Source organism: Alosa sapidissima, chromosome 1 (assembly GCF_018492685.1).
Source record: "Alosa sapidissima isolate fAloSap1 chromosome 1, fAloSap1.pri, whole genome shotgun sequence".
In the NCBI taxonomy this organism is placed as follows: domain Eukaryota; kingdom Metazoa; phylum Chordata; class Actinopteri; order Clupeiformes; family Clupeidae; genus Alosa; species Alosa sapidissima.
Genome location: NC_055957.1, coordinates 35,681,985 through 35,694,239, shown reverse-complemented (window position 1 = coordinate 35,694,239; position 12,255 = coordinate 35,681,985). Strand labels below are relative to the sequence as shown.

At 44.2% G+C, this 12,255-nt stretch overlaps 1 protein-coding gene across 6 annotated transcripts in view; it reads right to left on the bottom strand.

Moving 5' to 3' along the window:
* Window positions 1-7,088: 7,088 nt before the first annotated feature.
* znf827 (zinc finger protein 827) overlaps window positions 7,089-12,255 on the bottom strand; it is a 47,473-nt gene continuing 42,306 nt past the window's right edge. For 2 of the 6 annotated variants that reach the window (XM_042097535.1, XM_042097555.1), the window contains one exon: window positions 7,089-9,818. In XM_042097535.1, the coding sequence (XP_041953469.1) occupies window positions 8,813-9,818 (1,006 nt within the window). In that variant the 3' untranslated portion in view covers window positions 7,089-8,812. Of the gene's footprint in view, window positions 9,819-11,032; window positions 11,084-12,255 lie in introns of all 6 variants that reach the window. The other 4 variants (XM_042097567.1, XM_042097587.1, XM_042097576.1 and 1 more) reach the window with 4 other exon arrangements.

The following is a 12,255-nucleotide window of genomic DNA, read 5'->3' as shown; positions in this document are numbered from 1 at the left end:
AACAAACCTATACAAATCTCTCTGTTCAACATAAATGAAAAAAATATTGGTGAATGTATGAGTTGTTATGAAACACCCGCACCATATCATTCTTTCTTTCATATCTGAAGATCAGCAATACAAAGACTGTGTGACTGAGAACATTGAGTCCTGACCCAGATAGCCATCTCCTCTTCACGGTCAGCCTTGCAGAATAACTTAAAGAGGTGCAATGCTGCCACCTGGAGGCTCTGCGATACCCCCAGACATACCCTTTATGTCATCTGACCCCCATACCCCTTGTGATACAGAGGGCAGTGTCAGGGTAGTCGATCAAAGGTGGACAAGAAGCATATGCTGCTGTGTGAGATATCAAGAGACCATGAGATGCCTGATCAAAATAACCTTCGTGCTCTCATTTAAATTCCCTCCTGTAGCCAATCATACTCATAAATACACACTACCAAAAATCTCTCAAATACACACTACCAAAAAAAAGAAGATTGAGAGGAAAATAAATGGTTTGTTTGCCTGTCAGTGGCTTTGCAGTGCAATGGGGTATTGATGTTATTATGCTTCAGCTGATGATTACGTATCCATGGAGACCTAGTGACCCCGCGATTGCTTTGTGGGCTTTGGTGCCATGGTAACCCTCGAGTATGCTGAGGTTCACTGTCAGTGTCTCAATTGATTTTTTTTTTTCAATCTTAGGCACGGTTGGGCTTTAAATTGTGAGTGTAGGTATACCCACACACATATGTATCCACACCACATTTAATATCATTTGTGCAGTCCAGGGTTGTGTGTGCTACAATATGTTTCTAATGTTAAGCAGTGTGTTAACATCAAAACACACCTCCTTTCCGTCTCCGTCTGCCCCATGCCCCTCTCCTCTGTTGCACCTCCAAATTGTCAACCCCCCTGCTGTGCCATGGTGGTATAATCCTAGCCTCATCTACAGTGGAGGATCGCGCCACGGGGGGGGGTTTGACGAGGTTGAGGTTAGCTGGGTCAGGGCTGACAGGAAATGCATGTTCCTACTTGTCTTGTTTATGCCCCGTCTGTGAGTTAGATATGGTGCAGATTATCTGTCCAACTGCCCCCCTTTGTTTAACGATTACTCACTGCTGTTTGTGTCACATAATATCTTCAATCTTTCTGCTTTCTGGGGTTTTTTGGCCACAATGTGCCATGTTGTTTGCTTTTCTCGCCTCTTCTAACACACACACACACACACACACACACACACACACACACACACCATTCAGGAATGCTCATTGATTGATACTTGCTCACTGGTAAATGTACAGAAAACACTGCCCCCATAAGAGGATAGAGCCAACAGCTACCCTCCTCAGAGGGTGAACCCCAATGTCTGATAGGAATTTCAGTTAGAAACAAAATCCACCAAATGTTCTGTGTGTGTGATGTTTGTGAGGAGATAATCGATTCCAGAGCTTGGTATTTCTTTCTCCTTTTTCCTTGTTGAAATTCCTCCTGGAGTATTCCAACCAGCTCTAATTTTCACTGTGTGCCGTCTTTTTCCATGCCCTGCTCCATTTGTTTTCCTCTTCCAAGACAAGAGCAGGGGATCTGTCTTCACTTAGCACGCAGTGCCTCCTCACACACTCAGGCCTGGCCTGGCCGCATGGAGGTGAAGCGAGAGAGCCTGGGAAATATTGATGCTGCAGGCCAACACAGGAGACCAAGAACGAGAGAGCTATAAAGGGAGAGAGAAAGAAAGAGAGAAAGAGAGGGACTCGGAGGGGGAGGGGTGGGGGTGGCGGGGAGAGCAGGCAGAAGCAGCCAGGCAGCTGGGGGTTTCCTGCAGACATGCAGCCCTCCCTTCAAACCCCTCCTCTAAGCAGCTTTCCTCTTGAGGTGGGGTCATTCAGGGTCATGGCGGGATTACACTTTTGGCAAACAGTAGGAAGCTCCTCTGGTCTGGAAATGCCCACTGCAGCATGAGAGAAAGAGAGGGAAAGAGAGGGAACGAGAGAAAGAGAGAGAAATAGGTACTGAGACAGTGTAAATGAAGAAAACACAGGAGACATGAATGAGAGAGAGAGAGAGGAAGGAAAAGAGAGAGAGAGAGACTCCCCTGTGGCTGGACTTGGTGTGTAATGAAGCCAGGGCCAGCCTCAACCCTACAAACAAAAAAGCCAACGGCCGATCGATCGTCTGCTGCCAACTTTCATGCGCTGGTGTCAGAGGTCTGTGCTGAGCAGACAGCTGCAGCCACAGCGATGCCGAGAAAAACTCACCTCGCTGTCCAACCACAGACAAGCGCGCACACAAAGGCAAGGGCTCAGAAAAGCCCGAGTGCTGACCTCAGTGGAAATTATTACAGTATTATTGTTGTGTATTGTATAATTCTTGTTGTCCGTCAACATGATACATTTTAGTGTTATATCTTGGTTCAACCACTTCATTCATATATGATGTAAATGTATTTACATGTATACATTTATAGTCTTGCAGTTACCAGCTCCCCTCAGAATCTGGTCACAATGTTTGCTTCAGTCCAGAGCATTTTCCCTGCCAACAGTTATCCAGTTATTGCCTGTGACATACTACTTCTACTACTACTACTACTACTACTACTAATAATAATAATAATCGCGTGTGCCTGTATGTGTGTGTGTCTTCACCGCTATGATGCTTGAGGTGTCATATCTCCATCTTCTAAGAACAATAAGGCCCCAGTAGTGATGCAGTGAGCCATCCCAAAAAGCCATTGTAAGTGTGATTTACTATATGACCTTTACACAGGAGGTATTTAGCTATGTCAACACTTCCCCCTCACAGCTAAAAATAACTGACCTGTTGGTATCCTGCTCATTGACCTTGGCTGGGCATGTGCCCACACAACATTTTAGTGGAACAAATAAAACAAACAAACATGTCCAAAGTTGTCCCAGTGTAACTTCGTAAGACCTCCTCTATGTGTGTGTCCAATTGAAATATGTCTGGTAGTGTATTGTCTATGTAATGGCTTTTTATGATAATGTATTTATGAGTAGTGTGATAAGATGACAAAATAACTTCTATTAACTATTGTATTAAAATGTTTTTTATTTGTAATTAAGTAGGTGGTTGATATACATTCAAACCAAAATAATTCATTTGATTGAATGAATGTGAGGATGGGTACTTCCAATTGACGTTTACAAAATACTGCAATGCTACTGACTTTACTTCACCATGTTTCAATACTTACCTGTGTTGATATTTACTGAATGGCGAGTGATTAATATAGATATCAACAAAAACATGTATCCAAAATAATACATTGGGCCCTAATTTAAAGGGCAAAGTCAGTGAATGAGCAACGTGTCTTGACCTAAGCAGTCATGTGACATGCGGGAGTGTTGAACTGACCCAATGATTTTTGTGTTTAGAATTGTACTCATGGTTAAATAAGCTTTAGTTAGGCTTTTTCATTTAAATTAAGCAACATCCACAAACCATTGTTTATGTTGTATCAGTTATCCAGAAATGCATCTTCATACAGATCATGAGCTGAAAATGTTACACTGAAGTTAATGCAGAACTCTGTCAGCACAGATTTCAGATGATTTTGTCTTATTAGTATAAGTTGGTATGAACATGGGTGAGATAGTGCCTTCAAAACGTTTTTTTTTTTTTAGATAGTGTGTGTGTTTGTGTGTGTGTGTGTGTGTGTGTGTGTCCTTCCCAAGATACATACTGGCTAATCAGCACAACTGCTCTGGCCGAAGTGCATTAAGCTCTGTGGTCCCTATGGTTCTGCTTTGAAGTGATTAAGATGTTTTAGAACCTGCAAGAGAGGGTCTCATTAAAGGCAATGACATGTCACAGACTTTAGTGGACAGTACACAGTACCACAGTAACTAGAGGTTTATTGGTTACACTTTACTTGACAGTATCGACATAAGAGTGACAACACTGTGATGAACATGTCATAAACAAGTAATAAACTATTATGATATAACGCTTCTGTTATTAAGTGACAGTTTTTGTCATAACAAGTTAAGATTAGGGTTAGGTTTAGGATTAGGGTTAGAGTTAGGGTTAGGGTTAGGATTAGTGTTAGAGGTTAGGATTAGGGTTACCGGTTTATTTCCCAGTATTGCATCAGTAAAAAAATGGATGTATAATATTGCGGAATGAATGACTGGCCCAGACATCACATAACATCCTATCTACTGATGTGTGATTTTGTATATATACTGTACATACATTTTTTCTAGTGATTTCTGCATGTTTATGTCCACTGTGTGTACCAGACTGTTTTGTGCAGTGTATTTGCCTACAGTATCTGTAGGGTACGTTTATGTCCACTGCGTGTAGCAGCCTGTTTTGTGTAGTGGATTTGCCTGTCTGTAGGTTTCTTCTGTACGTTTCCCTGTGTACCAGACTGTTTTGTGCAGTGTATTTGCCTGTCTGTAGGGTACGTTTATGTCCACTGCCTGTACCAGACTGTTGTGTGCAGTGTATTTCCCTGTCTGTAGGAGTGTGGCAGCTCCAGTGAGGCTCAGGTTGAAGGTGCAGTGCAGCTTCACAGGCCTAATGGAGATGAATGGATGGCGTAATGCTGGCAAACGCTTTGTCTCTGCTTCATCTGTTCTCATTAGGAGGTGGGACCCACCTCTGGCTTGTTCTGAAAGCCTGAACTCACATACACACACACACCAATGCAGTTATGGTGGCTTGTGACGGTCTTTAACGAGGGTATTGAATTTTAGGACAAGAATGTGGCACTATGTATGTATTTTGTAAAGCAGAAGAACTTGAAGCACAAAAAGATACAAACTGTCTTAGTGAATGTTTTCAGTAATTTATGACTGTTTGGCTTTATAAAGAACTAAAGTACACCTTTTAGAAATGCTTCTAGGTTAACTGATAGCTAAAATAGTTTTTCATTCATGTTTGGTTTTATCACTCTTGACATTTAGTTAGAATCATCATAGGAAGAGAGCAGACACGAGACATTCAGTGTAATATCTGATGTGAGCTTTACTTTCAAATTCTGTTACATTTAGAACTGGCAATCGGAACATAAAAGGATGCCAAAACATAGAACCAAACCAAATACAAAACCAAATAAAAAGTACAAATGGTCTAATTACCAGTTACTGTCACAAACAACCCTGTACAGCCTTAAGAATGAAGTCATAAAAAAGCTTTTTTACAGCATATACCAATTATTTGTATCACCAAGTGCCAAAAGTAGAACAAAATAGAAAAAAAGTTGAGCCTTGTCATAAAATATATAGCGAAAAATGCTAAGCGAACGGACTGTTGAAAATGCAGTATTGTTTACGCAGTCAACTGCAAACCATGTTTACAGTAAGTTAGTACTGAGAGGATACAACATAAGTGCAAAGAACTAGAACAAAAAGAGACCAAGAGAGCAATATCATGCAGTTTGTAAGTCTTGTAATGGAAAACAAACATATAAAAAATAGTAGCCGAATGATGCTGCTTATGATCAGGCAAAATATTTAAAAGAAGTGCTTAAAATTAGATTAGCTTAAGAATATCCTAGGCCAGGGATTCCCAAGCTGTGGTACGTGCATCACCAGTGGTACACGAGCTTCCACTAGGGGTACCGAGATGAAAAGGGCAATGTCGGAAAGGTGTTTAAAATAATAAAAAAATAAAAAAATCTTAAGCCTATGTTCCTTTGTTCTTTGTGTTTCATAATGTTGTTCTCCACACTGTTTTTTTAGTGTGAGAGCTCATAGACCAGTTGCACATTTTGATTTTGTTATTTGTTATCATGTAGGGCGGCTAATTAAACATGATGCCTGGAATGCGTCAATAGAATGTGTTACGTTTCTATGTGTCTGATGGTGGGGGTACGAGGGCCGAGTCAGGATGTAGGTGGTGGTACGCCGAGAACAAAGTTTGGGACGCGCTGTCCTAGACCACAGCCATTCTCATGTTCTGCACGTGCTGGAACAGAGTGAGGGCAAAAAGAAACATGACATGATTTTTCTGTTGGCTTGACCATGACATGGTAGTTGTTGAAGGCAGACTGACTAAAAGAATAAGAACCAAAAGGTAGGCTTTTCCAAAAAAGGACACACAGGATTTATATGCATGTGTCCACAGAATGGACCGCAGAGAGCCAAGTTTGACTTGTGTCCTCTGGGGCCTCAGGCCACTTCTTTCCACCAAGTGGCACTGGGGTAGAACATATGAGTAGAGAAGGAGCCGTTTGTATCAAGCAGTGGAACTCCTTATTTTGTTACAACATAGCACCAGAACTGCATGCTGAACATAGACACAAGTTTTAAAGGTTAAAAAATGACAAAAGGGTCAAGTCGTCACTGAGTGACTATTTATGTCCATCATATCCTCACTTGTTAACTGATTCAGTAACTCAACTCAATCACCAAGAATATCGCCACCATTTTTATAATCAACAGAAAGAATATATACATGGGGAAAATGATAATACAAGGGTCATCCAATAACACTCCTATTCTCACCCAAGAGGAGGCAAAATTGCAACTAAAATTGGCACTTTGCCAGTGATTATTCCTTTACCTTACAGCATTTCGGAAATATAAAACTAGCAGTGACTAATAGCATAGAATGACAACCCTCCATTTCTAGACACTGTATTCCTGACCATTAATTAATGAGGTAATTTATAGCTAATTGCTGAGAAACTTTCCAAACATTGTGAGGATAGATAGGTAGGTGGGTGGGGATATGGAGGATTACTTTTAAAGATGACCCAAGTTAAATGTTTTGCTTTCATTTGGAGTGTCCAGTACTGAGAGCTCCAATTATTTGTGTTTTTTGTTGTCAAATGTTCTTTATTTGCTCTGAGAAATAGATTCCTCTTTTTTCAAACGTGCAACATTTTCGGCACTGTGCAAAAAAGGCGTATCTCAATTTAGCCTGGCAACTTTTATGGACCAGGGATGTGGTGGTGGGTGGGGGTTTAACCTCTGATGTTTAATTTGGGCTCTGTTGTGTTCCAAGTTTAAAGACAGGAGTCAGGGGCAGGAGAGTCTTCCTCCTATGGGTTTTGCCCTTCAACAAGAACAATTAAATCACGTCTCAATTTAGCTTCCATTTCACAAAAGTAAAATGACAACAGAAAGCAGGTGAAAGGCATATTGATCAGCTTGTTTCATCATCAGGACCACACATTGTCACCATGCTTATGTATGGGTGGCATCAAAACGTCAGACTTTTGAGGGCCTAAGTGCTTTCTGTCTCTGAAATGTGATGAAGTACATTCACAACTCAAATATAAGAGGGGGATGTCAAAACAGTACCATGTCTGCCCAGCTTCTACATACATCATCATTAACTCATTAAATGGCAGCATCCACATTGCACTTGGAGCCATTTTTCAATGATTCCTCAATTTTTGTTAGTACAGGTAATCATTATTTTCATATTCTACATTTTTAAAAGGCTCAGTACAAATTCCAAAAATAACACAAAAACTGAATATGCAAAAAGATGAACAGAACCAGACACAGAAGGCCACCAATAATATACTCCAATCCTCAAATTCACGTTACACTCAGTCCAGTTACCTCTGTATCACTTTAACATTGAACCCAAAGGAAAATAAAATACATTCATTCAAGTCATTTTGGAACAGTTCTTTTTACACAAAATTACAAAAAACCTCCAAAAAGCACCATTAAATCGGCCTTTGGTGACTGGGTCTGCAGAGTTTCCCCTGACTTGCCAGTCACCTCCACGGAAAAAAAAAAGTCCATATCTGATGAAATGTAGACATAGCTTTGCTTTCTGTTAAATACATGACCTATTTGCAAGGAGCTTTCCTGACCCACATCTCATCTTTAAGGTCACGTCGATGGTCTCTGCACTGCCTTAGTCATGCCACTGCTGATACCAGCCACTGGTGGGTTTCAGGGATGGCGGGAACATCACTAGCTACAGCGTGCCGCCAACCACCCCGGAGGCTTCACACGTGGCAGAGATCTCTATGGGTCTGGCACCAGCATGGCACCATCAGGGGAGAAAAGCAGCTCCTCCACCGTGCAGTTACGAAAGAAGGGGCAGCCCATAAGACAGGTGAGATTAGTGTTAATGTGTTTGGTTTCACCAAATCTACAAAAACAACCCAAGCCAAGTGACCAAAAATAACCCACCTAACAAACAAATGCCAAACTATGTACAATCTGATAAATAATCAAGTGCGTGATTTGAGGCGTGGCTTTGGAGAAAGGACATTTTTTTGTTAAATATAGAAAGCAGTCTCTTTCATGGACTGGCTGGGGAACAGGGCCTATAAACACCCTGGGAGATTATATCATACAAAAAGCCCATACATGATGTCAAATCAAACCCCATTCTAACACATAGGCATGCTATCTGATGCTTGGCAAAAAGACATAAATGCACAAAAAAATAGCGCTTGCAGATTCTCTTTTTTTTCTTTTAACTCTTCTTACTTTTTTTTATCCTAGTCAAAAAGAAAAGGATTACGCCATACTATTTGTTTTGTTTTTTCCTGGTCTCTGAAAAACCTTTGAGAAGAAAGAAAGAAAAACAAACCAAAAGGGAGTAATAATTGGATTGATATAAGCAAGAGGACAAAGCAGCTTTGATATAAATGCATTCAGTATGTAGCCTTTTTCCTTCTCTTTTTGATAAATGGTTCATTGTCTCTACCGTGGCTAGCCTTCTGGCCAGCATTTGGGCATTTGTTGCCCTTGATTGGAAAGAAGCCACTTTTAAGTGGTACAGATGACTGTCTTATTTAACCTAATAGTTCAGGCATGAAGAGGGCCGAGGGAGTCGAGGGATGCAGGAAAATATGAAAGGAAAAAGGTGGAAGGAGGACAACAGGTCAGACAGTTTTAGCGCGCTCGGTCAGTCCCAGGTAAGCCAGGAAGGAGTGTTTGAGAGAGCTGGGAGTTTTGGGTGAAGGAAGGGATGTGATGCGCCCCTGTCTGGAGAGGCAGGGAGAAGAGGAGAAGGGAGAGGGGGAGGAAGAGGAGGAGGAGGGCAAGCCGTGGGGCGCGTAGCGGCGCATGGTGAAGAGTGTGGTGAGCGGGATGAGGTGAGCCAGCTCACAGTTCCTGTACTGCTCGTAGTAGCTGGACGCCAGCGAGCCGGCACGCGGCGACCACGCAGACGCCAGGGCCGGGAGCGGAGGTGTGGGCGCTGCCAAGCCGTTGGCGGAGAGGTAGTGCTGGAGAGGCGAGGCGCCCTGGCGCTGCTGCTGCTTGCACCTGATGGACAGCGCCACCGACTGCAGGGCCTGCGAGGCCGACAGGCTCATGAGGGGGCTGCTGCTGTTACTGCCGCCGCTCCCACTGCTGCTGCCGCCCAGGCCCGCCTCCTCCTCCAGCAGCAGCAGGGCCTCCCGCCCTCCGCCCAGGCCCAGGCAAGAGCTGCCCTGCTGGGCCTCGCCTTCCTCGGCGCTCCCTTCCCCTCCCCCTCCTCCCCCCTGGTGCTTCTTGAGGTGTCGGCTGAAGACGAAGGGGTGCGTGGTGGTGAAGGGGCAGAGGCTGCAGCTGTAGCTCTGGCGCGGGGCGTGCTTCAGGCGCTTGTGCAGGTTGAGGTTGTCCTTGCGCTTGCAGCTGTAGCTGCAGCGGTCGCAGCGGAAGGGCCGCTCGCCTGTGTGCACGCGCACGTGCTCGATCAGCTTGTTGGCCGTCTTGGAGAGGTAGCCGCACTGCTCGCAGCGGTAGTGGTTGCCCAGCCGGTGGGCACGCGCGTGCCCCTCCAGCTCGGCCTGGTCTGCCCACACCGATTGGCAGATGCGGCAGCGGTACTCCGGCTTGCAGTGGGTCTTCAGGTGGCACTCCAGGGCCGCGGGCCTGCTGGTGGAGTACACACAGAATGGGCACCTGAGTGAGAGATGCACACACAGAGACACACACGGGACATTTGTTTAAGGCAATACTACGCCAACACCTGTAGCACAGGAGCAAGAGAGACTGCACGTGTATACTGAGAGAGAGGAGGAGTGGGAGGGATAAAGGCTAAAGATGTGAGGAGGACGCAGAGAGGTGACAAGAAAAGAGAAGAGAAGAAAAAAGGGAGAGACACTGAGAAGAAGAGAAAAGGGAGACACACTGAGAAGAAGAGGAGAAAAGGGGGAGAGACTGAGAAGAACAAGAGAAAAGGGAGAGACACACTGAGAAAAAGAGAAAAGGGAGAGACACTGAGAAGAAGAGAAGAGAAAAAGGGGGAGACACACTGAGAAGAAGAGCAGAGAAAAGGGGGAGACACACTGAGAAGAAGAGAAAAGGGACACACTGAGAAGAAAAGAGAAAAGGGAGAGACACACTGAGAAGAAGAGAAAAGGGAGAGACACTGAGAAGAAGAGAAGAGAAAAAGGGGGAGACACACTGAGAAGAAGAAAAGAAAAAAGGGGGAGACACTGAGAAGAAGAGAAAAGGGAGAGACACTGAGAAGAAGAGAAAAGGGAGACACACTGAGAAGAAGAGGAGAAAAGGGGGAGAGACTGAGAAGAACAAGAGAAAAGGGAGACACACTGAGAAAAAGAGAAAAGGGAGAGACACTGAGAAGAAGAGAAGAGAAAAAGGGGGAGACACACTGAGAAGAAGAGAAGAGAAAAGGGGGAGAGAAAAGGGGGAGACACACTGAGAAGAAGAGAAAAGGGACACACTGAGAAGAAAAGAGAAAAGGGAGAGACACTGAGAAGAAGAGAAGAGAAAAAGGGGGAGACACACTGAGAAGAAGAGAAGAGAAAAAGGGGGAGACACACTGAGAAGAAGAGATAGGTGACAGCAGCAGGGAGACAGAAGACAGGCAGAGGGACTGGACCAACTCAATCTGGTGATCAGATACATGACAAATGATTGAGTCACACAATTTAGCAAGACATAGTGGAGATGAAATGAGAATATGTTTCTATGGCTGTATGGATGCCTGCACATGTGTTGCTCAACATATGATGTGTGATCATGTGTATGTGTGTTGTGTGCAAGTCTGTGTGTGTACACGTGTGTGTGTATTTGTGAGACATTGGACAGGTGAGGAAGGGGATTGATGTTTTAGGCAAATGAAGGCAAATGAAGAAATGAGTGGCACTTACATTTAAATTGCCCCTTTCATCTGCTCTGGCCCCCAAATCGCCTCACACACCCTGCAGAACAGAATCACCTGAGAAACCAGCACTCAACAGAGGCCCTGTCCTCTCTCCACTAACACCCTCTCTCCTGCCTCCTCACTCCTTGCACCCTCACTCACACTCAACAGCAAGGCAACAAAGAGCACAGGCACACTCTAGTGTGTATGTGTATGTATAGTGTGTGTGTGTGTGTGTGTGTGTGTGTGTGTGTGTTTGTGCTAAGAAGCTGAAGCTGTGTCCGTGTTCTTATTCAGCATGCATTCGGGTGAATTCTGCCTCATTTGTGCGACCAGCCATGCGACCAGTGTCCTCTCAAGGTTCTCCACAATCCATGTACCAAACCACCACCGCTTAGCTTTAAACAGAGATTCTGACCAGGCGCTGCACTTTGTAAATAAATAACCACACAGAACCTGCAGTTTAATTAATAAGGTGTTGATATAAATAACCACACAGAACCTGCAGTTTAGTTAATAAGGTGTTGATAATTATTTGACAAAGCGACAGTAGCAGTGACACGCACATGATTCCAAATGATCCGAGCTGGATTTCTGTTTAAATGTGATGCTGTTCGTCTCTCTCAGTCCGTGCTACACTAACCCTCTGTCTAGCACTAGCACCACTAATACTGTCTGTACAGGTGGAGGGCATGACACCGGGCTGCAAATGATAGATGATGCAATGACATCAGAGACACATGACTTAACATGATCCACTGTGTGTGCGTGTGTGTGTGAGAGAACTTGACAAAACAGACATGTCAATGACAGATTTTGGAAGCCAAAATAGACACCCTGACAATGGAACAAACAAAAGATGCATTACTATGGGCATCCCTCATTCTGACAAGCATCCCATGTGTAGCATCCCATGTGTAGCATCCCATGTGTATGTTGATGTTTGTGTGTGGAGGGGACCTAGAATTTTGTTCAGTCAGTATTGGAGAGTGAGGGATTTTTCTGTGATAATGTGTGTCTGTGTGTGTGTGTGTGTGTGTGTGTGTGTGTGACGGACTGGCTGGGAATGAACAGTGTGATCTGGAGCTCGGTGCTGCTGGCAGACCTCTCTCTCAGCAGATGGGGTGTTACTGCTGGTCCGGGCGTCTGTTACACACACATATCATGCAGCCTATCGGACGCCCACCAGCCCCTCAGCAGCAAACCAGCACTCCCACAGTCGTCACAAGA